The 24,149-nt window shown below is 42.7% G+C and overlaps 1 protein-coding gene, 1 long non-coding RNA gene and 1 other non-coding gene across 19 annotated transcripts in view; 1 reads left to right on the forward strand and 2 right to left on the reverse strand.

The window, feature by feature from the left end:
- The first annotated feature begins 73 nt into the window (after positions 1 to 73).
- LOC136326291 (uncharacterized) lies at positions 74 to 7,837 on the forward strand. The gene is made up of 3 exons (XR_010729423.1): positions 74 to 326; positions 1,244 to 1,300; positions 7,747 to 7,837. It is a non-coding gene; the product is annotated as an uncharacterized lncRNA (long non-coding RNA).
- The window catches only part of UBAP2L (ubiquitin associated protein 2 like), a 51,680-nt gene continuing 28,747 nt past the window's right edge, over positions 1,217 to 24,149 (reverse strand). For 7 of the 17 annotated variants that reach the window (XM_066262009.1, XM_066262011.1, XM_066262007.1 and 4 more), the window contains 18 exons: positions 23,779 to 23,950; positions 20,848 to 21,046; positions 19,971 to 20,248; positions 19,654 to 19,826; positions 18,513 to 18,702; positions 17,819 to 17,873; positions 17,074 to 17,245; positions 16,329 to 16,401; positions 14,737 to 14,932; positions 14,559 to 14,647; positions 12,254 to 12,307; positions 11,560 to 11,641; positions 10,538 to 10,755; positions 9,972 to 10,077; positions 4,421 to 4,488; positions 3,217 to 3,414; positions 2,748 to 2,798; positions 1,302 to 1,937 (listed from right to left, as the gene is read on the reverse strand). In XM_066262009.1, coding sequence (XP_066118106.1) covers positions 1,842 to 1,937; positions 2,748 to 2,798; positions 3,217 to 3,414; positions 4,421 to 4,488; positions 9,972 to 10,077; positions 10,538 to 10,755; positions 11,560 to 11,641; positions 12,254 to 12,307; positions 14,559 to 14,647; positions 14,737 to 14,932; positions 16,329 to 16,401; positions 17,074 to 17,245; positions 17,819 to 17,873; positions 18,513 to 18,702; positions 19,654 to 19,826; positions 19,971 to 20,248; positions 20,848 to 21,046; positions 23,779 to 23,950 — 2,470 coding nt within the window. In that variant the 3' untranslated portion in view covers positions 1,302 to 1,841. Of the gene's footprint in view, positions 1,271 to 1,301; positions 1,938 to 2,747; positions 2,799 to 3,216; positions 3,415 to 4,420; positions 4,489 to 7,693; positions 8,096 to 9,971; positions 10,078 to 10,537; positions 10,756 to 11,559; positions 11,642 to 12,253; positions 12,308 to 14,558; positions 14,648 to 14,736; positions 14,933 to 16,328; positions 16,402 to 17,073; positions 17,246 to 17,818; positions 17,874 to 18,512; positions 18,703 to 19,653; positions 19,827 to 19,970; positions 20,249 to 20,847; positions 21,047 to 23,778; positions 23,951 to 24,149 lie in introns of those variants that run through there. The other 10 variants (XM_066262020.1, XM_066262015.1, XM_066262017.1 and 7 more) reach the window with 6 other exon arrangements.
- On the reverse strand, positions 11,721 to 11,856 carry LOC136327525 (small nucleolar RNA SNORA58). The gene has a single exon (XR_010729724.1). It is a non-coding gene; the product is annotated as a small nucleolar RNA SNORA58 (small nucleolar RNA).

A 24,149-nucleotide genomic window follows, 5' to 3' on the forward strand; every position in this document is an offset into this window, starting at 1 on the left:
TAAGTGGGACATGGGTAGGGGTGGAGCCACGGTCTTACTACATCACTTTACAGCGCGTTTTCTGTGAGGCGAATTGGCTTTCTGAATTTAAGATTTTATTGATTTTAGAGAGAAAGGGGAGAAGGAGGGGGGTAGCATCAGCTTGTAGTTACTTTTGGTATGTGCCTTGACCAGGCAAAACCTGGGGTTGAATCCGGAGACCTCAGCATTCCGGGTCCACGCTTTATCCACTGCGCCACCACAGGTCATGCTTAATTTTCATTTTCCAGTGATCACTTGTCTCCTAAGCCGATGATCCTCTTTGCTGACCAACCCGGTCCAATAAGGTATTTCGAATGTTTAAAGATAAATGCTGCCGACTGAAGCCGCCAGAGGGCAGCCCACTCGAACAAATGAACTGGTCGCATGCCCGCCCTCCCACACCAATTTACGACCAGTCTTCCATTTAAAGTCACCTCGCCCCTTCCTAAACCTTGTTTGTTCCTTGACTGACCTCAGTCAAGTCTAAGTGGGATGGATCAAGTGTTTTATCAAGCTCCTTCTAATACTGAATTCCCGAGTTGACTAGAGCTAGACATGGGGACGCGTGCACTTAACTCCATCTCTCCAGCTACTAAGGAGTTTGTAATAACTATAAGGGATTCTTATAATTTTTCTATGTAGGCTTTAGAACCAGCAGAATAAAGGCTTTGTGAGAGAGCAAGGAAAATCTAGTGAAGTGTCATGCCTTTCAAAACTTCTCTCCCCCTGCACTCCTACCCCAATCCCAATCCTGACCTTTCTCTAGACTCCTTTTCAAGGGGTTGAGTATAGCTATGGGAAATGAAAGCATTCAAGCAGCAAAAACTACTGTGGTATACTCCTAGGAGAAATGGGCCCCAACCCTCAGTTTTGCCAGCATACTGCACATTGCCCTGCTTTCCAGCTCATTTGCCTATACCCAGCTAAATTATACTTTGCTTTTACAAAGCAATTTCCTTCAGCTCCTTAATCCTCTCCATTTCCACCCAACATTCACTATTCCACTCCCTTTACTGCCTGAAATCTGCATAGGTGGTTCTTTCCAGGCAACAGGCTGTGAAATCTTTAGGGGGAGAAAGAAAGGGAATCCCTTCAAAGGGCACAATACTAAAGCATTAAGGTCAGAGGTGTTCTTCAAGGATGAAGATTTCATTTTATTGCACTGCCTTCGGGGCCTACTAGAGGCCCAGTTGGTACAGTAATATTTATTTTATTTACCAAGCTGGTCATCGACGAGACTGAGGACGTCCTATGGAGCAAGAATGGGCAGAGGCTGAAGGTAGAGGTTTTCTTTTTATATATACAAGACACATTAATCCATTAAATTTGAGGACACAGTACAAAAAAAGAAAAAAGAAAAAAAAAACACTTCAACTAATTTATCTGACAATGCTGTTCATATTCATGACGCCATTTTTTGTTGTTGTTTTGTTTCCTAATAATAAAGGAGGAGACACAGGGCTGTTGGGCTGATATATATTTGGGGTCCCCCCATCCCACCTCACCCATACACCACCAGGGTGAACAGGAGGAGAAGGAAAGGCAGGGCCCACAGCAAGGTTTCATAATCTTGAATGCTAGGGGGAAGGAGGAAAGGAAAGGAAGGAAAAAAAAAAAAGAAAATACAAATCCTATAATACATACAACAGAGTGGGGATGGTATGGGAATGGACAGACATGAAGCTGAGGCATGGGTTGGGCCACTGGGGGGTTGGGGGGCAGCAGATGCCCCCCACATTCCTCTCTTTGATGCTGTTTCCATAGTTGCCAGGCTGAGAAGCCCTCTCAGAAGATGGGACCAGGAAGAGAGGGTCAGGGCCTCAGTTGGCCCCCCAGCTGTAGCTGTTGTAGGCAGACTTGTTGGTCTGGGGCTTCTGCGGGATGGAGCTGGTCTGGCTACGTTGCCCGCTGCCCGTCTGCAGGGGAATGGGAGGATGATGGGGAGGAAAAAGGTGTCTAGTTAGTGGGACAAATTTGTGACATCTTCAGGTGAAGATACGGTAATCATCTTGCTCTCCCATTCCCCTTGCTTAGAAACTACTCTGAAGCTTCTCAACCATAGAAAATTTGATTTATACAAAAAAACGCTTTCAACCTTTAAATAGGGGGAAGATGAGAAGAGGGCAAGAAACCTTCAGAGATGAAACAGTGAATCAGTTCTACTTATTTTCAATTTCACCTTCTCCCCATAACCCCCAAACTCTCTCTTCTCTGAGAAAAAGCAACTCTCTATAGAGAATTATGGCCTCTTGAAGATGAGTGATCACAGGTGATTTCATTTTCATTGATCCCCAGGAGAGCTTCAATTTGGAAAGCTGTCTTTGAGAGCAAAGAAGGCCTTATTCCAGTTCCCCAGCCACCTATAGTGGAGAGGTCACCTGGTACCACCCCAGGGCTCCCCACCCCTTCTTCATATATCTGTGAGCCCATTTCAATTTCAGGCAAGGTAGGAGCGACAGTCTGAGGCCCCAGGCTCCAGATGCTGCTCCAAGAATCCTTTCCATTCCAGTAACCAAGTGTTTGCAGAGTCAGGGGAGGGTAGAAAGAAAGAGGGCATTGAGGAAGGGAGGACAAGAGAGGAATGGGAGGCCAGAGAGCTCAGCAAGGTGTTTGTGTTTGTGTATCCCGATTTGTGATCGTGCAATCTTTTCAAGTTCCCTAAGACTGTGGAGGTGAAATGGGGACTGAAAAGGAGTGGGTTCAAGCATATCATTTAGTTTCATTACCTGCTCCTCCTGCTGGCGCTGGCAACAGAGAATCATCTGCAAATATGGTAGCTGAGGCAGAACCAGGATATATGGAAAATAAAGGGACAAACTTTGACAATAGAACTCCACCATTATTAGAAGGGAAAGCTATAATGTGAGGGAGGGGGGAGGGCTGGGAGAGGTAAGAGGGGAGGTGTGACCCAGGTCTGATGGGATGAGGACAACTGTGCTACAGGAGGAGGTGGAGAAAGGCACCAAAGGAATTGGGCATAAAAGGTTTCAATGTGGCCCCTTCTCTGACATCTCCTTTGCCAGCCGCTTGTGTTATGTGCGCTTGTGTCTGTAATGTGCTGTGTGCCCATGGCTGGCGCTGGGGAGGATTGGGTGGAGGTGGTGGTGAGGAAGGGTAAGAAAAGGAAAGGGGAGGCAGTTTTAAGGGATAGGAAGGAAAAGGAAGGGAAAGGAGAAAGGGAGCGAGCGCTATTACCTGGCCATCCTGCTGCAGGTGATGGTGGAGGATCTGGGAGTGTGGCTGCTGATGGGGGGTCAGAATGTGCATAAAGGGGGCAGGTGGGTAGGCAGCAGCTGTGGCCGGATTGATGGGCCCCCCACTTCCTAGGGCTGAAGGCAGGTTGAAGGAGGCAGCAGGAGTACCGGAATGAAAACCTTGTTTCTCAAAGGACTGCTACACAGGAGACGGGAGGAGACAGAATAAAAGGAATCGGCAAATGAATCCTTAGGATTTAAGCTAAGCTCAAGCTTTCCCACCCTCAAAAAGCAGCATGGTGTTATAGAAGGAACACTGCATCTGAAATCATATATTCAGGTCTCAGTCTAGCTCTGTGCTTTAATAGCTGTGTGATCTGAGAAAATAACTCTTTAAACCTCAGTTTTCTCATATATAAAACAGGGATGCTACTGACCTCTCAAGTTATAAGAACAAAATGAGAGGATGATGAACATAGTGAAATCTGCTATCTACTCTTAGCACCCCCATCTCTGGGATTGGTTAGAAATGAGAACTCCTTGGATATTGCAAAAGAAATGAATACAGTGAGAGACCTTGAGTGCTAAAGGTCTCGACCATGAAGCACTCCACCATAATTCCTAATACTTTTTATCAAACTTTTATTTGTGGTGGTGGGAGGAAAAAGAAACAATACAAATCTGTGGGTAATTCAAATGCCTCATTTTACTGAGTTGGGCTTTGCCCGCTCCTTTTCCACTCTTCCATTATAGATACACTTAAAAAGAATGGAATGAGTTTTCCTTCATTCCATACTTTCTCTTGGAAAGTTATGAAAAGGTTGGGAATGGGTAAGAAAAGGACCTGGACAATTATACAATAAATCACATGACACAATTCCAATCCTCCCAAAACATTTCAATTTCCAATCCTCCTAAAACATTTCTCTTGTCCTCCCCCCTCATCCCAAGGGCTAATTTAAACTTCCTTGGGAGCATTTGAGATTTTACTTCCTCAAAATATCATCAGTTTGGTTCAAATAAATATAAATTCTCTTTTAAAAAAAAGCTTCCTGAAGAAACTGAGGTCCAAAGACCAATCATTTTCTAGTAGAATGTTTCCTGACACCTCTCTTAGGGCTGTTCCTGATCATTTCTATTAATATAACTCTACCTTCTCTATGTCCATCACTCTTTTCCACTTGTATCCAGAGCCAGGCACCTACCTGGGTTTTGGAGTACACAGAACCCGAGATATCTGGCACGCCCGTGTTACTGGAGGTGACTGATACACCTAGGGGAGGAGAAAATAGATAGGAGGATTAGCTCAGCTAGCTGCCTGAACCCTCAACCTGGAAGAAGGCGACATGTGCAGTCTTTCTAGCTATGGCACTACAAGGGAATTTTTTCTGTTTTTCCAGCGTCAGGTCAGTCCTGAGGGATAAGAGTTCATGACACAAAGGCTAGCTAAGGGTTCTCTGGTCCTTTCCAGGTGTGTACTGAGTGTATGTGTGAGAGTGAGGCAAGTTTTTTTTTGAGAACAAGGGGATATAGCCAAAGCTCACTAGCATAGTTTTCAAAACTCCTGTGGCAAAGCTCAACAGGAATGTATTAAACTTTTAATGTCCATTTCAAATCAATCCACCCAAACTTCATTCAGTCCTGCTCCAGAAGACAGGTAATCTGGCTTTTTGTTCATGAAGAGACACTTCTGGGCTCAAAATCCATGCTTTCACAGCGTAAGTTAAGTACTAGCAGAGCAGTCCAATTCAACTCGCAAGAGCATTTTCATTCCCAGAGCTTCAGTTCACTTAGTCCAGCTTCTCCAGTCTTGGAGCTTCTAGGCCAGGGGTAGTCAACCTTTTTATATCTACCGCCCACTTTTGTATCTCTGTTAGTAGTAAAACTTTCTAACTGCCCACTGGTTCCACAGTAATGGTGATTTATAAAGTAGGGAAGTAACTTTATAAAATTTATAAAGCAGAGTTACAGCAAGTTAAAGCATATAATAATAATTACTTACCAAGTACTTTATGTCAGATTTTCGCTAAGTTTGGCAGAATAAATCTTTATAAAACAACTTACTCTAGTTAAATCTATCTTTTTATTTATACTTTGGTTGCTCCGCTACCGCTCACCATGAAAGCTGGAACGCCCGCTAGTGGGCAGTAGGGACCAGGTTGACTACCACTGTTCTAGGCTATATACTTCCGAGCTGGCACAAAGATGAATTTCCATTTAGGCATTTTAAGGGAGTGGGATATGGAAGGTATATAGTAATAGGTTATTTCCTACAGGTTAGATGGAACACAAAATCTAAATGTTATTCTAGTTTACAACTTCAGCTTTTCTGTGAGATAAAGGCTTTAATTCATATTCTAACAACCTGAATGTTTGTTTTCTTTTGAAAAAAGTCCCTACCACCACAACTTTAAGGAAACCAGAGTAATAAGATTAATTTTAATTCATACTCCTTAAACTGAAATACACATTATTCTACCTCCTGGGGCAAATGGTCAAGGAGATAGGAAAAAGCCATCATATAAAATCCAGCATCTTACTAGAGAAATTTTATGTAAAGATTTGAGGTAAAGTAACTCAAAATTTAAAGCATGCTCTTTAAGGATGCTTCCCATGAAATGAGACAAAATGAAACTTCAGAAAAACTTTGCATTTCACTCTATGTCCCTGTATCCTTCTCCTCTGCTGTTAGAAGCACTTTGACAGAAGTTTTTAGAGGCACTCAAGTGACCACATCACAAATAAATCCTCCATTCACCCATAATTCAGCAGCAATCCCCCTTCAAACTCCAGAACCCAAGTCCTCCCAATGCCTAGAACAAAGGCAGCCGTCAAAAGTTAAGCCCACCTTAGACAGCCACTTTAGAATCTTCCCAATAGAAGTGGCATCTTAACCTGGAAACCCCTCCCACATCACAAGTCCAGATAGTTCCAGGGAGGAGCAAACACCAGCTAGGAAAAAGAACAGAACTACAGAAAGCAAGCATGAGAAAATACTTCCGGTGTCTAAAGTATCAACTTTATACTTTCAGGGTACTGAAATAAAAGACAGGAACAATACCTGAGCTGATACAGTATTTTTTTTCCCCTTCCCTTTTCAAAACCCAGGTGCCCATTTGGCAAATCACTGGTAATATGCCTAACTTTAAAAACAAGCTCATTTATGGAAAAGGCTAAGCTGATGAGGTTTGTATGAAGGGTTGAGAGTAAGGTGGAATAGACAGGATATAAACGGAACATTTTTGCGGGAAACAAGAGATGACTGACCTTTACTGCACAGGCTCAACACTTACTGACTCTCCTTGGTCATCCCACAGAAATGGGAGAACTAGCTAACTTGACTCTCAAGCTGGGTGGTAGGGAGGAATTTAGTTTTAAAGTGCCCCTACCTGGTCTCACTCTTTCCAAAGGCTGGACTAGCTAAAAACCAGCTTGCAGTCTAGAGGTCTTAATAGGGATATTGGTTAAAGGGACTGGAAGTGCAGAGAGAAAAAAAAAAAAATTCTCTTTGTAGTAGCCATAATAGCCTCAGTGTAAGCATTAGAGGTACTAGAAAATAATAGGTTTTGGTTTCCCTACCTACTCTTTACCAGTTATTAGAAAGATCCTCAGACTAGAGTTCTCTTGCTTTCCTTCCAAGAGTCAAAATCCTCCTGGATCCCCATTCCCAAACAGTGATGATCACACTAACACAAGAACCAATCTCTCCCTTGGAAAGTTGGTCACACCCCCAGGAGATAATTACTCCAGGGGGCTGGGAACAAAGAAAAGTAGAATACCTGGTTTTCCGATTAATCAAGAATGGTGTTCTCACTGTGCAAGTTAACTCTGTAAACAAAGGGCTGGTGATGTACTAGTTAGATTGAGTGCAGATGAGAATTTCCATAGTCAAGATGTCTAACCAAACCGTTCCCACACATCCCTAGCTACACCCACAAGTGCAAAACGACTAATAATCCACAATCCCTGAAAAGCCATGGAGGGACTAAGAACATTGTTCCAGGATAGCAGTTTCCATAGCCTGAGTCATCAACTAGCTGGTCACTCAAGACTATCAGATCTCAATCAGCCATTTGGCCTTGGGGAACCAAATGTGGGAATTAAGCGTTGGAAGATGTTTCCCCAACAACAGCCCTACCATATTTTCTACCTTTCACTATGACATGACACTAAACTTTTTTTCCTTTCTACCCTGCTTATGTCTGAGACAAGGGGGAGATCTAAGTGGAAAGTGAAGAGTTATAATAAGCACAGAGAATCAGAGATTTTCTACAAATAGCTTTCTTTACCAACCAATCAACAGGTTGGAAACTGAGATTGTTTCCCTTCCCCCACCTCCATAAAATCACCATACTGAAAAGTTCTCAGGTCTTTGGCTATGCTGGGGTTTGATTGAAAAGGCCACCCTCCACCCTTCATCCACTGCACAACATTGGCTCCTAGTGTCCAGAAAGACATGCACGGAAAGAACGCCAGAGTTAGCTAAAGAAATACCACAGTTTATTGAAGACTACAAATATTTTTGTTACAGGTTGAAACTACATGCCTTCCAGAAAACAAAAGCAACAGCAGGTGTGTGCATTGATGCTTCGGAGGTGCTGCACCGCTTGAACTCGATATGGGTAAGACAGGGTCAGACACATGGGGGAGAGGGAAATGGGGGAAGGGCAAGTTCAAAAGCCCAGAAGGTATCCACCAACTCAATTCCCCAAGCCACGCAGGCCATGGCCTCAGCTCAGCAGGCTCTCCTCAGTGGTCTGGTTTCTGAAACAAGACTTCAGTGCAAATTTATACACACACACAAAACATAGCCCCCAGCCTTGGGCCAAATTAGCTCTCTGCCGTCCAGAAATGCTTGTAAGGGGGTGGATATTTTCTTCCTAAAAGGAATCAAATACATAAAAATAAATGAATTTAGAGGTTGATGAGGAATGGGATGACAAGAATCCTCTGGGTTTGGGAACTGGGGGTTCTCAAAAGGGCTGCTACAGAAAGTTTCTGAAATCTTAAGGGAAGAAGCTAGGATTTCCAGAATCAGGTATGCCATTCTTTTACATTATCAGTCACCTACCCCTCAAAATTTTTGAACCTAGTCCAACTAAGACTTAAATCTAATATTCTTAGAATGGGGCAACTCCAAATCAAAGTTTATTATCCGTCCCACCAAGGATTAGGGTGGATCTTGCTCAATAAGAGAGCCACAAGGAGTCTAGGTATTAAATCTCAATGGGTGTATCAAGTCATACAACACAGTTCAAAGCTCCAACCTGGCTGTTAGTTCTCAGACCAACTGCCCTCTGTACTCAGCTCACAGTTTCCCAATTATTAAAACACTTGGGCAATTTACCCACCTGGAGCCCACACAAGGATGAAGAACACAAATGCTACTCCATCCAAATCATCATGAAACCATAACTGAACAGAGAACTTTGAAGTACAACCTTCAACCCCAACCTCCTCCCCCCACCCATATTCATCTACAATCACTGAAAAAAGTAGTAAATAGAATTGTTTTATTCAAACTCCTTTTTTTCCTCCAAATGTGGAGTGTAGGTGTCAGGTACAGAAGCAAGAGATGGGCTAAGCCTCTTTTAGGTCAGTACCCATTCAGAAAATTCCTACATTTCCTTCCACGCCACAAGATTTACAAGTGGATTTTGCAAAGAGACCAGCCACACAAATGAAGGAACATAAAGGTCCAATTCTCATTTTATTGAGTACAGGCATACCTCATTTTATTGCACCTCACAAGTGTTGTGTTTTTAGAAAGTGAAGGCAAGACCCTCCACCATCAAAGACAACTCGCTTTTTTATGGTGGTCTAGAACAGGGGTAGTCAACCTTTTTATACCTACCGCCCACTTTTGTATCTATGTTAGTAGTAAAATTTTCTAACCGCCCACCAGTTCCACAGTAATGGTGATTTATAAAGTAGGGAAGTAACTTTACTTTATAAAATTTATAAAGCAGAGTTACAGCAAGTTAAAGCACATAATAATAATTACTTACCAAGTACTTTATGTCGGATTTTTGCTAAGTTTGGCAGAATAAATCTTTATAAAACAACTTACTATAGTTAAATCTTTTCTTTTTATACTTTGGCTGCTCCACTATCGCTCACCATGAAAGCTGGAACGTGCAATAGTGGGCGGTAAGGACCAGGTTGACTACCACTGGTCTAGAAGCACACTCACAGTATCTCCAAGGTATGCTTATCCTCATGCCCTAATCCTTTCTCTCCACAACTTAGGTCTCCTAGCCAGGGAATAAAAAGAGGCCAAATGAGAAAAATAGTACTATAAAGAAATTAAAGCTGAAAAATACAAAAAAAAAAAGAAAGAAATGAAAGCTAACCATACTATATATAGCATGCTAGCAAAGAACCCACTTAACCCTTCTATATATGCACCCTTTTATACTATCAGTACCATATATAATAACACTTGCCTCCATTGATATTTCAGTAGAATCCTGGGGCCCCTTGCCCTGCTTCCTACCCAAATATTAGGCCTGCTGACATATGCTAATAGCCAACACATGCCCCAGGGCATCCCTCTTTTAAGTAGTGAATACACAGTTTAGTATCAAGCTCCTCTGTTGGTGCCGGTCAGGCAGACACCCAAGTAGTCAAACATTAGCAATCATACATGGAGCAGTAGCACACCCTCACCAATGCTATTTTCTCAAACACCAAGTCTCCCTCCCTGAAACTCATTTAGTAACGTCCGATAGACAGCTGGGGTCAAGGTAAGCTTACCAGTGTTGTATCCATGAGACCCATATCCACTTGGCTGTTGGAACGGGGTGGCCGATGCATTCACACTGACATTCACACCATGCTGCTTGGAAGAGGTAGGAGCCACCTAAAGAGCATAAAGGCCAGAACTGCAGTGAAACAGCAGCAGAGTACCATTCACCCCACCAGTCTACCTTTGGGGACTGGGATTTCAGATGACTACCCATAGTGATGTAGGATGACCAGTTTGCTTAATGAAATGGGCTCCCTAATAAGCTTTTAAAAAATGAAACAGTTAAGTCAAGAAATAGTAGTGTGAAAGAAGGGAAAGAGACAGTGGTAGCAGGTAATGAATGACAATCTTGGGAGCAAAGCTGAATGCTATCACATTCCTCCTTTAGCTAATTCTAAGAACAGGCAATCCCTATCCCAATCCGAATATCCCCAATTCTAGTCCTCCTCTTCTCCCAGGCCAGAGGTAGAAAGTGTTCTTCTTCATCCATTATTAAAAAGTTCTTGAAAACAGCTAGAATAGTGCTAGGGATAGGACGCTTTACCACAAGGAAAGCCCAAGCCCAAGTACTCACAGGGAACACAGCAGGCCCATACTGGAAGGTGCTGGGAAGGCCCGGAACCCCTGTGTAGTATGGCAGGCTGGTGTAACTGTAGCCAGGAGGCAGCGCTGGGTTCAGGAATGTCTGCTGCGTGGTGTGATGAGTCTGCGTCTGACTCTGTTGGGGTTGGGCCAAGGTTGTGGCCGGGGCTGGGGAGGAGGCATCCCCACGGCCAAACTTTGTGAGGTCACCTATGACAGGAAAGGCTAAATGTACCTGCTTCTTTCACACCCACACCAAAGTAGAATGACTACTTCTGGTTCCACATGATTCCAGAAAATCCTATTAATGTTTAACTCTTTGAATTATACTTCTTTGTGATTCCATTTCGCATTGCTCAACACACAGAAAGCACAGTGCTAGTCAAGGATGAATGCTGAATGACTGCACAATGCTGTGGCAGAGACAGGCCCAGAATAAAGTTCCTGTGTGATTTCCCAACCTACTCATTTTCTATCATCTCCTCCCCACTCCCTGGCCCAACTCCTCCTCCATGGAAAGCAATCCATGCTGGATTTGAAAAACAATGATAGGTCAGGAAAATGATAGGTCAGGCAAAAAAAGAAAGAAAGAAAAAGGTGAGGACGATAGGTCAAACAAAGAAAAAAAAGCAAAAAAAGAAAAGAAAAGAAAAAGAGCGAGCCCGTGGCCAAGCAAGGCAATGAAACTGCCTCTGTGAATAGGGTACAGGAGCAGAGGTGAGCAGGAAGGCCAGTTCAAACACTGCATTTCCTGGGAAACCTGGAGAACGGCTGAGGAAAACCAAGTCAAAATGTCATCTGGAATCACAGGGAGACAACAGAAAGTGAGAAAAGGAAAAAATTGCCACATGCCCATCTTTAGCAGGATTGTGAATCTACCAATACTGATTCATCACATCATTCTATATTTCTGTCAAAGATCTTAACTAAACTGGGTCCCTTCCTATTACTAATCAAGTTTCTGCCACCAATCTTAACACAATCTCCCTTTAAGTAGCCCTATCCCAGTCCTACCAGAATAAGGGTTGCTGGCCAGGCTACCATCCCTCCCAGTCAGCGGCGTGGTTGGTGTGGGAAATGGGATGCTGTAGTAATCCTAGAAGAGAGAATTAAAAGAACAGATTCCATATCACCCATTCTCCAAAATGAGTAATTCCACAGGTTGAAAGGCAGGAGGATGTTGAAGCAATGCAACTTTTTGAGCCACCAAGTAAGCTGGCCAGAGTTGGCACAAACTCCAAATTACTCTTGCATACACTGTCCCCCCTACCTGGCCACGAGTACAGTCAGGCAAGGTCTACGGGTATGCCCACTAGAAAACACACTAAGTCCATTAGGACCAGAAATATTCTCAAACCTCTAGATAATCATCTCTGATAGTCTACTACTGCTGAGAAAATAAGACCTTTCTGGAATTGTCTGAGATTTACAGAAAGTATCCTGGGAGCTCCACAGTATTCTGAGCTATAGATCACTAAAATTTACTTCCAAGATTCCAAAACTTTGATTTTTTTTTTTAAGTACCTTCTGTTAGAACTACTCACAGAGTCCCTATATTCTAATATATCTTAAATCAAAGTGTGTGTATGAAGGTATGGTTTGGGAAAGAGCTGTCTATGACTTATGAACTAGACATTTCAAACTAATCCTCCCAACACTAATTTTTTAAGATTGAGTTCTTTTCCTAAGCTCTACACCAAATACTCACCAATGGAAATCTTGTCTGAAGCATCTGCAAGTCATCATAACCATATACTTGTGGCTGAAAGATACAAGCATGTGACACTACTAATATGAACTGGTCATGACAGTTGCAAACTAAGGAGCTAGGAGACAAGATAAATTAACAGAACATTCATCTTCATTTTTAGGAAGAACAGGAAATAGGTTATTTCCTTCAGTTTTCTTTAAGAGGAAAGAAATACAAGAGATAAGAGATTCACGGAAGGTCTTGAAGCTTTCCTTGAGTTATACATACTAATAATTCAACTAGACTGGTCTCTGGACAGCAGGAGGGTAGACACAAGTCATACATGCATAGCCTATCTCTCATACCCTTCAAAATATGGCTTAAAATTTATCTCTTTTAGAAAGAATATTTTACTCATTTTCTCTAGTGCCTGGGTAACAAAGTAGTGTGTTATTATTAAAAAATGTATAAATAGGCCCTGGCCTGTTGGCTCAGCGGTAGAGCGTCGGCCTGGCGTGTAGGGGACCCGGGTTCGATTCCCGGCCAGGACACATAGGACAGGTGCCCATTTGCTTCTCCACACGCCCCCCTCCTTCCTCTCTGTCTCTCTCTTCCCCTCCCGCAGCCAAGGCTCCATTGGAGCAAAGATGGCCCAGGCGCTGGGGATGGCTCCTTGGCCTCTGCCCCAGGTGCTAGAGTGGCTCTGGTCGCAGCAGAGCAACGCCTCCTGGTGGGCAGAGCGTCACCCCTGGTGGGCGTGCCGGGTGGATCCTGGTCGGGCGCATGCGGGAGTCTGTCTGTCTCTCCCCGTTTCCAGCTTCAGAAAAAAAATACAAAAAAATATATATATATTAAAAAAGAAAAAAAAAATGTATAAATATGCCTGACCAGGTGGTGGCACAGTGGATAGAGCATCGGACTGGGATGTGGAAGACCCAGGTTCGAGACCCCAAGGTCGCCAGCTTGAGCGTGGGCTCATCTGGTTTGAGCAAAAGCTCACCAGCTTGAGCCCAAGGTTGCTGGCTTGAGCAAGGGGTTACTCGGTCTGCTGAAGGCCCGCGGTCAAGGCACATTATGAGAAAGCAATCAATGAACAACTAACGCGTCGCAACGAAAAACTGATGGTTGATTGCTTCTCATCTCTCCGTTCCTGTCTGTCCCTGTCTATCCCTCTCTCTGACTGTCTCTGTAAAAGAAAAAAAAAGTATAAATACTAAAGATGTTTCATCTTTACATCCATTTAGACCAGGGGTCCCCAAACTTTTTACACAGGGGGCCAGTTCACTGTCCCTCAGACCGTTGGGAGGGCTGCCACATACAGTGCTCCTCTCACTGACCACCAATGAAAGAGGTGCTCGTACAGGAAGTGCAGCAGGGAGCCAGATAAATGGCCTCATGGGGCCGCGGGCGGCCCGCGGGCCGTAGTTTGGGGACGCCTTATCTAGACTCTGAAGACAGGTTGTCATTTTATTTATTATTTGTCTTAAGTGAGAGGAGGGGAGATACACAGACTCCCACATGCACCCCAACCAGGATCCACCAGGCAACCCCTATCTGGGACCGATGATCAAATCAATTGAGTTATCTGCAGTGCCCGGAGCTGACGCTTGAACCAATCGAACCACTGGCTGTGAGAGGGTGAGACAGAAAGAAAGGGGAGTGGGAGGGGAAGAGAAGCAGATGGCCACTTCTCCTGTATGCCCACTGGGGATTGAATCCAGGACATCTACACACTAGGTAGACTCTCTCATTCACTCAATCAACCAACCAGCGCCCAGAACAGGCGTCTTTAAAACTTAAACTGCGCCTAATGGGTGGTAGCACAGTGGATAAAGCTCCCACTTGGGATGCTGAGGTCCCCGGTTCAAAACCTCGAGTCGATGCTTGAGCGCAAACTTGTTGGCTTGAGCGTGTGGTCACTGGCTTGAGTACGGGATCACTGACATGATCCCAAGGTTGCTGGCTTGAGCAAAGGGTCACCGGCTCAGCTAAAGCCCCTCAGTTAAGGCACATATGAGAAGCAATCAAAGAACAACTAAACTGAAGCAACTATAAGTTGATGCCTCGCATCTATCTCTTTCCTACCTCTGTCCAAAAAAAAAAAAAGAAAGAAAGAAAAATTGACCTCTGCTCTGGCCAGGTCAGGGCCAGCAAAGAAAGGTCAGAGGTAAGGATCAATTCAAATAAAGAAAATAATTCTTTAAAAAATTGAAAGGGATTCCAGGTGGACACTCTGGCCTTTGGCTTCTGAGGCCCAGAGTATGTGTTTCACAGAGAAAATATACAATAGAGGGCCTGACCTTGGCCCTTCAGTTTCACTTACCGGATAGGCATGTAACAGCCCTGGAGCCATAATATAAGGATTAGGCAACAATGGCGGAACCCCAGGAGGAAGATTAGGAGGAGCTTTTCCTAAAAGAGACATATATTTTTATCCTGTAACACAATCACTTCTCTCCATCATCCCAAAGGAATGTCATCCAGCTTGTACACAGGGCTACCTGAAGTTGTAGCAACTGAGCTTCGAGTCGAGGCTGTGACAGTTGAGTTGCTGCCTAGGCTGAGGCCCAGGCTACTGCCACTATTGAGACTGGAGGAGACACTGACCACTGGGGGAGGTGCAGAGACTGTGCTGGACGTGGTGGAGAAAGTGCTGGAGGAAGAATGAAGATTCGCCTCACTCTCCACGCTTGTGTGCTTCAAAAAGAAAGAGCAGTGGCAGAGAGAAGGAGGAAACAGCAATTAGCCTAACAGGTCAGGAAAGATAAAAAAATCCCTGCTATTAACCCTTTGAATAGTACAAACATTCATGTATGTCCTCATGCCTCCTGACCACCCAGAGTACAATTGATTTATTTTAAAAATGTGTAAGGCAAAATTAAAAAAAGGCAAATGTATGTTCTTTGTTTCCATAAACTGGTTATCAAACATGATTTTAAGCTAATAAAACTGGAACTGGAACTAATTTCATTTTTTGAAAAAAAAAAACCTCACTCCCAGGGGTCAGCAAGCATGAAAAAAACTCACTACTAAAAGGGTTAATGATATCATCATGTCAACTTCCCAATTAAAAATGATGAGGGAAGGCGCTGGCCAGGTGGCTCCATGGATCCAGTATTGTACCAGCACACTAAAGTCACATGTTCAGTCCCCAATCAAGACACATATGAGAAGCAGCCAATAAGTGCACACCTAAGTGGAATAAGGAGTTGATGCTGTCTCTCTCTCCTGCCCCTCCTCCCTTTCTCTCTCTTAAATCAATGGAAAATTAAAAAAGAAAAAATGTCTGAGGGAAAATACCCTCTGCCAAAGAAGTTAGAAGAAATTACTAAATACTCTTCAGATATACAATCTGCAGGAGTAATTTGGCAAGAATGGTAACAAAACACTACCACCCTGTTTAGAAATGCAGTAGAGAGAGTGGGACAACCCCCAGAAACCAATGCTGGCTGGCTAATAAGAAAAAGGATTGTTTAAATTTAAACCTGAAATAGTTTGAGAAATGACAGACTCCCAAGAAAGCCTTAGCCCCCATTATCTTCCCCTAGGCTCCTGGCAAACCAGACACCTTTCCCCAAATGGGTCCTTTTTAAATTAGTTGTCTTCCTTACCATCTCAGCCTAATTACACAAATAGCTGTTATAAATCACAACAGTAAAATTAATTCTTTGGCCAAAAGCTCATATCTGGTCTGGTCTCTACTTTCACAGGATGCTCAGACTCACAGTGATTATTTTCAGAACTCATGGTCAGCACGTATCAGACCAAGGAATAAAAATGGTGGTATCAGTTAGAAAAGAATAGTCTTACAGAATTTATCATAGCATACAAAGCCCCACCCAACTTGCATTAAAAAAAAAAAAATCACATAAAGATTCAGGAAAGTCACTTCCAGGGCTTTGAGAACTGGCCCACAGCTCTGCATATTTCTGGATTTTTCTTCCTCTCTTGATTTCAGTCTTTTACTTCATTCCTGCAACCTCAGATCAATTATCATTTTGCCACCTCAGAATCCATTCTTAGGAGAATCTTATGGTTGGATAATTGTAAGTGTAAAAAACCACCACATATCCTTTTATAACACCATGATTACCAAAAGAGTGGATGTTGAAGTGCGCCCAGAAGATGTTGATGACGAAAGGGTATTCTGCTGAGTAGATAACGTGCTGTAACAAAAAAGAGGTTGCCATAAGCCATAGTATATGGTCACCTGACCTGAAGTTTTGGTCATGAATACAGCAAGGAAGACAGAATATGGGACCAAGGAAATCTGAGATCATATGGTTAATAGAACAGTCAATCAGGGGTAATGGGCAGTTAACACTAGAGTGGACATTAAAAAGGGAAAATAGGCCCTGGCCAGTTGGCTCAGTGGATACAGCATTGGCCCGGTGTGCAAACATCCCGGATTCAATCCCAGTCAGGGCACACATGAGAAGTGACCATCTATTTCTCTTCCTCTGTTGCAGCCAGTGTCTTGATTGGTTCAAGCGTTGGCCCCAAGTGCTGAAGATAGCTTGGCTGGACCGGGCATCAGCCTTAGGTACTTAAGGATAGGTCAGCTGATTCGAGCATCAGCCCCAGATGGGAGTTGCTGGGTAGAGCCTGGTTGGGATACATGAGGGAGTCTATCTCTCTCCCCTCCTCTCACTTAAAAAAAAAAGGGGGGGGGAAATAATCTTCCTTTACTTTAATCATCTTTTTGTCTTTATTCCCAATAGTTTTTGATCATCTACTTAGCTAATGTGATCTGTCAGGTGAAGGGCTAAGATATAATCAAAAAGCTCTCACCAACTGCTACTAATCAACCCCAACTTCCAACCCTCACCCTAAATCACCTGTGTTGTGTTGTAGTAGTATTTGTAATCTCTTCACTGTGGCTCAAGCCACCTAAGGAAGATGAATGCTGATTGGTTGTCGTCAATAAGGAAGCTGCAGATACCGTTTCACTGAGAGGGGGGATACTAGAAGTGGAAGGTGAGTCAGATTTCACTGCAGAGCCTGTAGCACCTGGAAATGAAAGAAAGGAAGTGACCTCACCAGAGGAAGGGAAGTGTCTATAAGAAATGAGGGGGTAACTATAGTTCTAGACTGTCCCAAAGACAAGAGTGTGAGTTATTTAATAATGGATCATTTGTGTTCAGATAGAATCCTTTTCTGTTTTTCAATTCCAAGCATTTTGTGGCACTAATCTCTTTTCTCCAGTGAACCAAGGTGATTATCACCATTTTAAGACATAGAACCTAGCCCTGGACAGTTAGCACAGTTGGTTGGAGCATCGTCTCAAAGCTCCAGGGTTTTGGGTTTAATCCCTGATTGGGGCACATGTAAGGGAACAATGTGTCAATATTTCTCTCTCCCTCTCCAAATCAATCAATCAATCAATCAATCAATAAAAATGACAGGTGAACCTAAAACTTAGGATGGTTTGAGATTAAACAGCAAGGTAAAATCAAGCTAAGACTGTAACCAGATATTTTGACAACTGAGCCAGGGATATTCTGACTACAATCTAAGAAATGAGAAACTATTGAAAAAACAGGAAATACACAACTGGGAGGAAAAAGCCTGGAGAGCACTCACCTTCAACAGATTGTGTGGTCTGTAACTGCGTGGCCTGCACAGAACTGAAGCCATTCTGATACGAAAAACAGAGTAGTAAGAAACAGACAAACTCAAGTGAATAGATGAAGCTAGCACTGAGTGACTCAGTTTAATTTCCAGAGCAATGCTGTAAATTAACCAAAGGATTAACATAATTCTAGACTATTCAAACAAAATAAAACAAAAATTAAAAACAACAAAAAGATATACCAACCCTCTAAGAACCAAGGCAACAAAAAGCAACCCACCAAATGCCAGATAGATCCCAAACCCAAAACAGGTACAGGAAAAGGCCCAAATCCAGTGATCTGTGGGGGAGGATGTGGGAGTAAGTTCAGCCAAGCCATTTATTTTTACGGCTGCATATGACAGTCACTCCACATCCCCACTGGTACATATAGCTATCTCCCTAACCAAACCAAGACATAGCAAAAGGTGAGGTCTACTGATATAGAGAAAAAATCTTTAGTGAGAAGAGAATAGTTTTCTGGTTCTGAGTCTCTAGACTTGCTAAAAGTAACTTATTTCACCAACCACAAAAATGTGTTTTTCAGCTTCTCAATCAGCACTTCAAGGTGTCTTAGCACCATTTGTCATGAAGCAAAATGCTAACATTAAATGGCTTTGCCCACTACTCTCCTAACCAATGCCCAGAGGCTCATGAAGCCACTACCTTTGCCTGAGTCAGGTCCTTTTGGGGTGATGAAGAGATGGAGCTGGGATACCGTCGAGTCTGTGTGGATCTCTGTTCATATAGAGGGCCCTGAGCATTGTTTTGGGAGGTATAGGTTGTTGACTGAATTGGGCCACTCTGATAACCGGACTCCTGACTCTGGTTAGATGAAATTGTGGATGAAGATTCACTGTGGGTAACGAAGAAAGAAAATCTCAGAGAAAAGAAATAAAGCAGATCAACTGATATTAAGGAAATAGTGGAGCTCTACTAAAGTTGACTACGATCAAAAAAGTAAATTTCCATTAACAAAAGAAACCACCACCTCCTCCTGACAACTGAAGGCATCTATAGGATAAAGACATCCTATAGAGCCAGGTAGCTAAATTAAGAATGGAGTTTAAAAACATTTTCAACTCTTAAAGTAAGAGGAAAAATTTCTTGTTCCCCTACATTCTGTTGGCTAAATGTGAGAAGGGATATACTACTCTTGTGTATGTTCATCATAACATGAGCCCTAAGCACAAGAAAGCCATATTTTGCTCACATGCATTTTAAGAAATTCTGAGCCCCCTGGCTCTCTCAAAAACCCCATTAAATAAAAGATTACTGGTAGAAGTCTCTGAGAGAAAATTTTAAAATATTCTTATATACTAATGGCTAGGCTAAAGCTCATAACTAATTTTAAATTCTAAGGATTGAAAAAAATCCCAGTCCCCTGAAATTCCTCCAAGATTTCCTACTGTTTAAGATGGCCCTCCCTGAAGCTATCAGAAAAGGTAGGAAAGTTTCTATTGAAAAGGTTCCTTTTAATCTGTGTAATATATACCTTTCACAGGCCTAAGTCCCAAATCAAAGGACTAAAGCATTTTTAACTGTGGCAGATAACAAGGTACTTTCCATTAGAGGTGCTACACACTTCTATAACTGTGCTTGGCCATTCTAGAAGGACCTGAGGGGTATATTTCTATCTATTTAGAGATAAGAGATAATCACAGCAACAATCTGTTCAAGTGCTCACCAAATGCTACAATTGGCTACTTTTTTCTCAGAGACTTGGCATTCTGAAAGTTGAAATAATCAGCAAGACTTAGAAAAAAGCCTAAAAAAAAAAAGTCGTATGACTTGAGATTTCCTCTACCTGGCCGTGCTGGTATAGAGGCTGTTTGGAGCCTGGCTTGAAGAGGCGCTCGTGGTGGGAGTGGACTCATAATCAGAAAGGACAGGCTCTGACCCAAACTGCAATGCCCCAAACTGCAGGTTTAGCCCTGAGATATCTGCTGAGCCAGGCATCTCCACAGCCAGAGCAGGAATCTGTTGAGAACAGAAAATAATGGTTTACTGCAACTTTACAGTAAGACTAATAAAAAGACTTTTGCTTCCATCTTCCAAACTATATAGTCATAATCTCAATTCTCAAATCATATACCTCCTTGTCCTGAGATAGTATCTAAATACCTTAGAAGTCAATGAGGCTTTTTTCTTCTGCTGTTTCAGTTTTTGCTGAGCCGGCTGAGGGCTGGAGGATTGGTTGTCTGAAGACCCAGGAGACATTTGTGGAGCAGAAGTGGATTTGCTTGGCAGAGGAGAAGACGGGGGTGGAGGTGCAGCTGTGGAGGTAGCCACTGCAGGTGGCTTCTCCTGAAGGAACACCTCCATCATGGTCGAAGATGGGGTAAAAGCCTGGCGCTTTGTAAAGGGGCTGTGCACTGTTGAATCATTTGGGTTCTTCAAATCTGCATGAGGAAACCCAATTTATATAAGGCCAGAGATACTGGGGTGAACCAAGAAAATGCTATTATCCTGCAGAGCCATGAACTAGGCCCTCGGCAATCAGAACTTCATATAAACAAGTCCTCTTTTAAGACATAATCTGATTTCAGTAGGTGATAATCATTGGATCGTATTTGTTCTTAAAAAGAGCCTCGGAGCCTAACTGAATCAACACTATTACCCTACCCGCGTAAGAGAGCAATCTAGGAACTGTCTGTGTTAGGAGTATGAAGTCCTAAAATAGCCAAGTCCATGCAACTTTCCAGAAGGAATATGCTGTTTTCAAACACTAAATATAAATCTAGGAAAAGCCAAAACAACAGAAGACTACAACTATGTATATAGCTAAATTAATGAAATAAATTTATAGCCTAAACTTTTTGCTATTCCCCAGCTTTCTGAAGCCAACCCATCTGACTAGGGAAAATCAGTATGGGGACCTAGTCAGTTGGCTGCCCTTCTCTTTACTTCAGGCCACATTCTCCACCCCCCAACCCTACCAGCTTCTTGACAGTAACACTCTAATGCTGAAAGAATTCAATTCACTTTCCATCTTTCTCACCATACTGCACCAGCGATGGGGATTGTGTGGTGGAGCCCATGTCCCAGGAAGAGGTGGTGGTGGTTCCAGATTGAGAATGCTGAACTGCCAACTGAGCCAGGGCCTGAGCAGTCTTGAACTGCTCCAAGAACTGGGAGCCTGTGGTGCTGCCACCTTTAGCTTCAGCGACATCACCAAATCCTTTCCCTAACATGCTCACCTGTAAATCAACACAGAGATTAGAGAAATCTACAGCCAACAACCTCATTCAGCTGCTCAAAAAGAAATTTATCTAGGGTGAGCCAGTATAAATCTGACAGGTAAGGATCGTCACCAGACTAAGTACACAGAGTAGTCCATTTAGAACACAAGCTCTGGAGTCAAACTGTCTAGATTCTGATCCTGGCTATGTAATTGTGGAAAAGTAAATTTTCTTTACCTCATTTTCCTCATCTGAAAATAAAACTAAGGGGGTCGCAAAAAAAGAAAAATAATAGTAGTACCTACCTCAATAAGTTGTAGGAAGATTAAACAAATAATGTACATAAGACATTAGTATGTGCATGGCATATATAGGAAGTACTCAACAGAAATGAGAACTATTAAAATTCATATCTTTATCAGCACTCCCCTCCCGCATCTCAGGGATAAAGTTCTAATAACTAGAGAATATTTCCCCTTCTAAAGTTTTAAATAAAATATTTTTATTTTTTTAAAGGAGAAAGGGAAAAAGAGAGAGATCTGTTTCTGTATGTGCCCTGACTAGGGATGGAACCGAAAATCCCTGCATATTGGGATGATGGTCTAACTAACTGAGCTATCCCACCAGGGCAACCAATACTAATTAATTAATATGAAATTAATATAAAATTTCATTTTAGCTATTAAGGTCCTTGCCCTTTCCACTACACAGTTTAAAAGGAACAAAAACAACTAACTGAAGCCTCATCTCAAGACTGCTAATAAGTAGCATAGAAGCAAAGACACCTTTACGGGCCCAATTTCTGCACTAGACAATCAAACAATGAATCAATATGATTCCATTGTTTTCTCTGTGTGTATCCAAGTTCTACAGGATAATCATGATAACAAAGCAAAATTTACTCTTAGCCTGACCTGTGGTGGCGCAGTGGATAAAGTGTCGACCTGGAAATGCTGAGTTCGCCGGTTCGAAACCCTGGGCTTGCCTGGTCAAGGCACATATGGGAGTTGATGCTTCCAGCTCCTCCCCCCTTCTCTCTCTCTCTTTCTCCTCTCTCTCTCTCTCTCTCTCTCCCCCCCCTCCTCTTTAAAATGAATAAATAAAAAATTAAAAAAAATATTTACTCTTAATGCTTCTGAGAGATTCTCCCCATGCCCTATTACCAAGTAAAACTATCAGTCTAGTCCAGAAGATGAACCACGTACTTTGACTATTCTAAAAAACCTCCAAGGAGATTTAATCTTGTTTTCCTTAAGTTCTTATTTAACCATATAATCAACACAACTAAAAAATAATTTCTATAGAACCAGTCTGTCCAACTCAGGGTAAGATATTTTTCCTCATTTCAGTCTACATCCCAAGAGTATACATATAAACAAAAAAGCCCATCAGAAGTCTAGTTAAGCCTGACCTGTGGTGGCGCAGTGGATAAAGCGTCGACCTAGAAATGCTGAGGTCGCCGGTTCAAAATTCTGGGCTTGCCTGGTCAAGGCACATATGGGAGTTGATGCTTCCAGCTCCTCCCCACCTTCTCTCTCTGTCTCTCTCTCCCTCTCTGTCTCTCTCTCTCCCTTCTCTCTCCTCTCTAAAATGAATAAATAAAATTAAAAAAAAAAAAAAATTAAAAAAAAAAAAAAAAAAGAAGTCTAGTTAAAAGTATGGGGCTGTGACAAATATGACCTCACATAGCAATGATTACTAAATATTCTGCAAGTACAAAGCATTAAATTAAAGGCATAGAGCCCAACCAGGTGGTGGCGCAATACATAGAGCATTGGACTGGGATGCTAAGGACCCACGTTCAAAACCCCAAGGTTACCAGCTTGAGTGTGGGCTCACCAACTTAAGCATGGGATCATAGACATGACTCCTTGGTCACTGGCTTTAGTCCAAAAGTCGCTGGCTTAAGCCCAAGGTCCCTGGCTTGAGCAAAGGGTCACTGGCTTGGCTGGAACCCCCAGTCAAGGAACACACAAGAAAGCAATTAATGAACTAAGGTGCCACTACTATGAGTTAATGCTTTTCATCTTTCTTTTCCTGTCTGTCTGTCCCTATCTGTCCCTTTCTCTCACAAAAAAAAAAAAAAAATTTTTTTAAATCTGGTGATGTCACTGATTTTGTTTCTTCAAGTATAGCAAACAGCCTGACCAGGCAGTGGCACAGTGGATAGAGCATCAGACCAGGATGCGGAGGACCCAGGTTTAAAACCCTGAGGTCTCCGGCTTGAGCACAGCTTAAGTGCAGGGTCTCTGGCTTGAGAGCATGAGATCACAGACATGACCCCATGGTCGCTGGCTTGAGCCCAAGGTCGCTGGCTTGAGCAAGGGGTCACTCACCCTGCTATAGCCCCCAGTCAAGGCACATATGAGAAAGCAATCAATGAACAACTAAGGTGCAGCACTGAAAAATTGATGCTTGTCATCTCTCTCCCTTCCTGTCTGCCTGCCTCTAGCTGTCTGTCAAAAGAAAAACAAAACAAAAAAACCCACATAATGTTTAGCACAATGAGTATTCAAAATATTATGTTAACTCATTTTTATCAAGTCCAGTATGTCAAAGCTAAGTCCTCTCCTAGAACTATCCCTAACTACCCAACTAAACTTCTGTACACCCAGAGCTACTTAAGAGGACAAAAGAGAATATGCTTTACCCTGCCTCAAACTTCTGACTATCACAGAAAGGAATTACTGTATACATGGGTAGGGTTTGGCAGGAAAGTTTGGTTAGGATACACCATGTTTCTGACTCACCATACTGTGATGAGAAAATGTGTTCCCTGAAGCAGGCTGTGATATGGTATTCTGCTTCGAGTTACTGAACACCAAAGGCTGGGCAAGAGAAGGAGCCTGAGATGGATCCAGATTAGATGAATCATTCTCCATTGAAGATGGTGTCTTCCCCAACAGAACAGCAAGGTCAATTCTAGTGGAGAGAAGACAGGCTATTGATGAGTAAGACTGAACATTCTAGCAATCCCCAACACCCAACTCAGATTATGATTAGATTAAAATGAAGTCACTCCTCAAAAACACAAATTCCTGACTGAAATGCTTAATTTACCAATCACTGATACATAAGAGTTATTATAGTATCTAGCTATGTTTTTTAAATTTATTGATTT

Source organism: Saccopteryx bilineata, chromosome 2, assembly GCF_036850765.1.
Source record: "Saccopteryx bilineata isolate mSacBil1 chromosome 2, mSacBil1_pri_phased_curated, whole genome shotgun sequence".
Lineage (NCBI taxonomy): Eukaryota > Metazoa > Chordata > Mammalia > Chiroptera > Emballonuridae > Saccopteryx > Saccopteryx bilineata.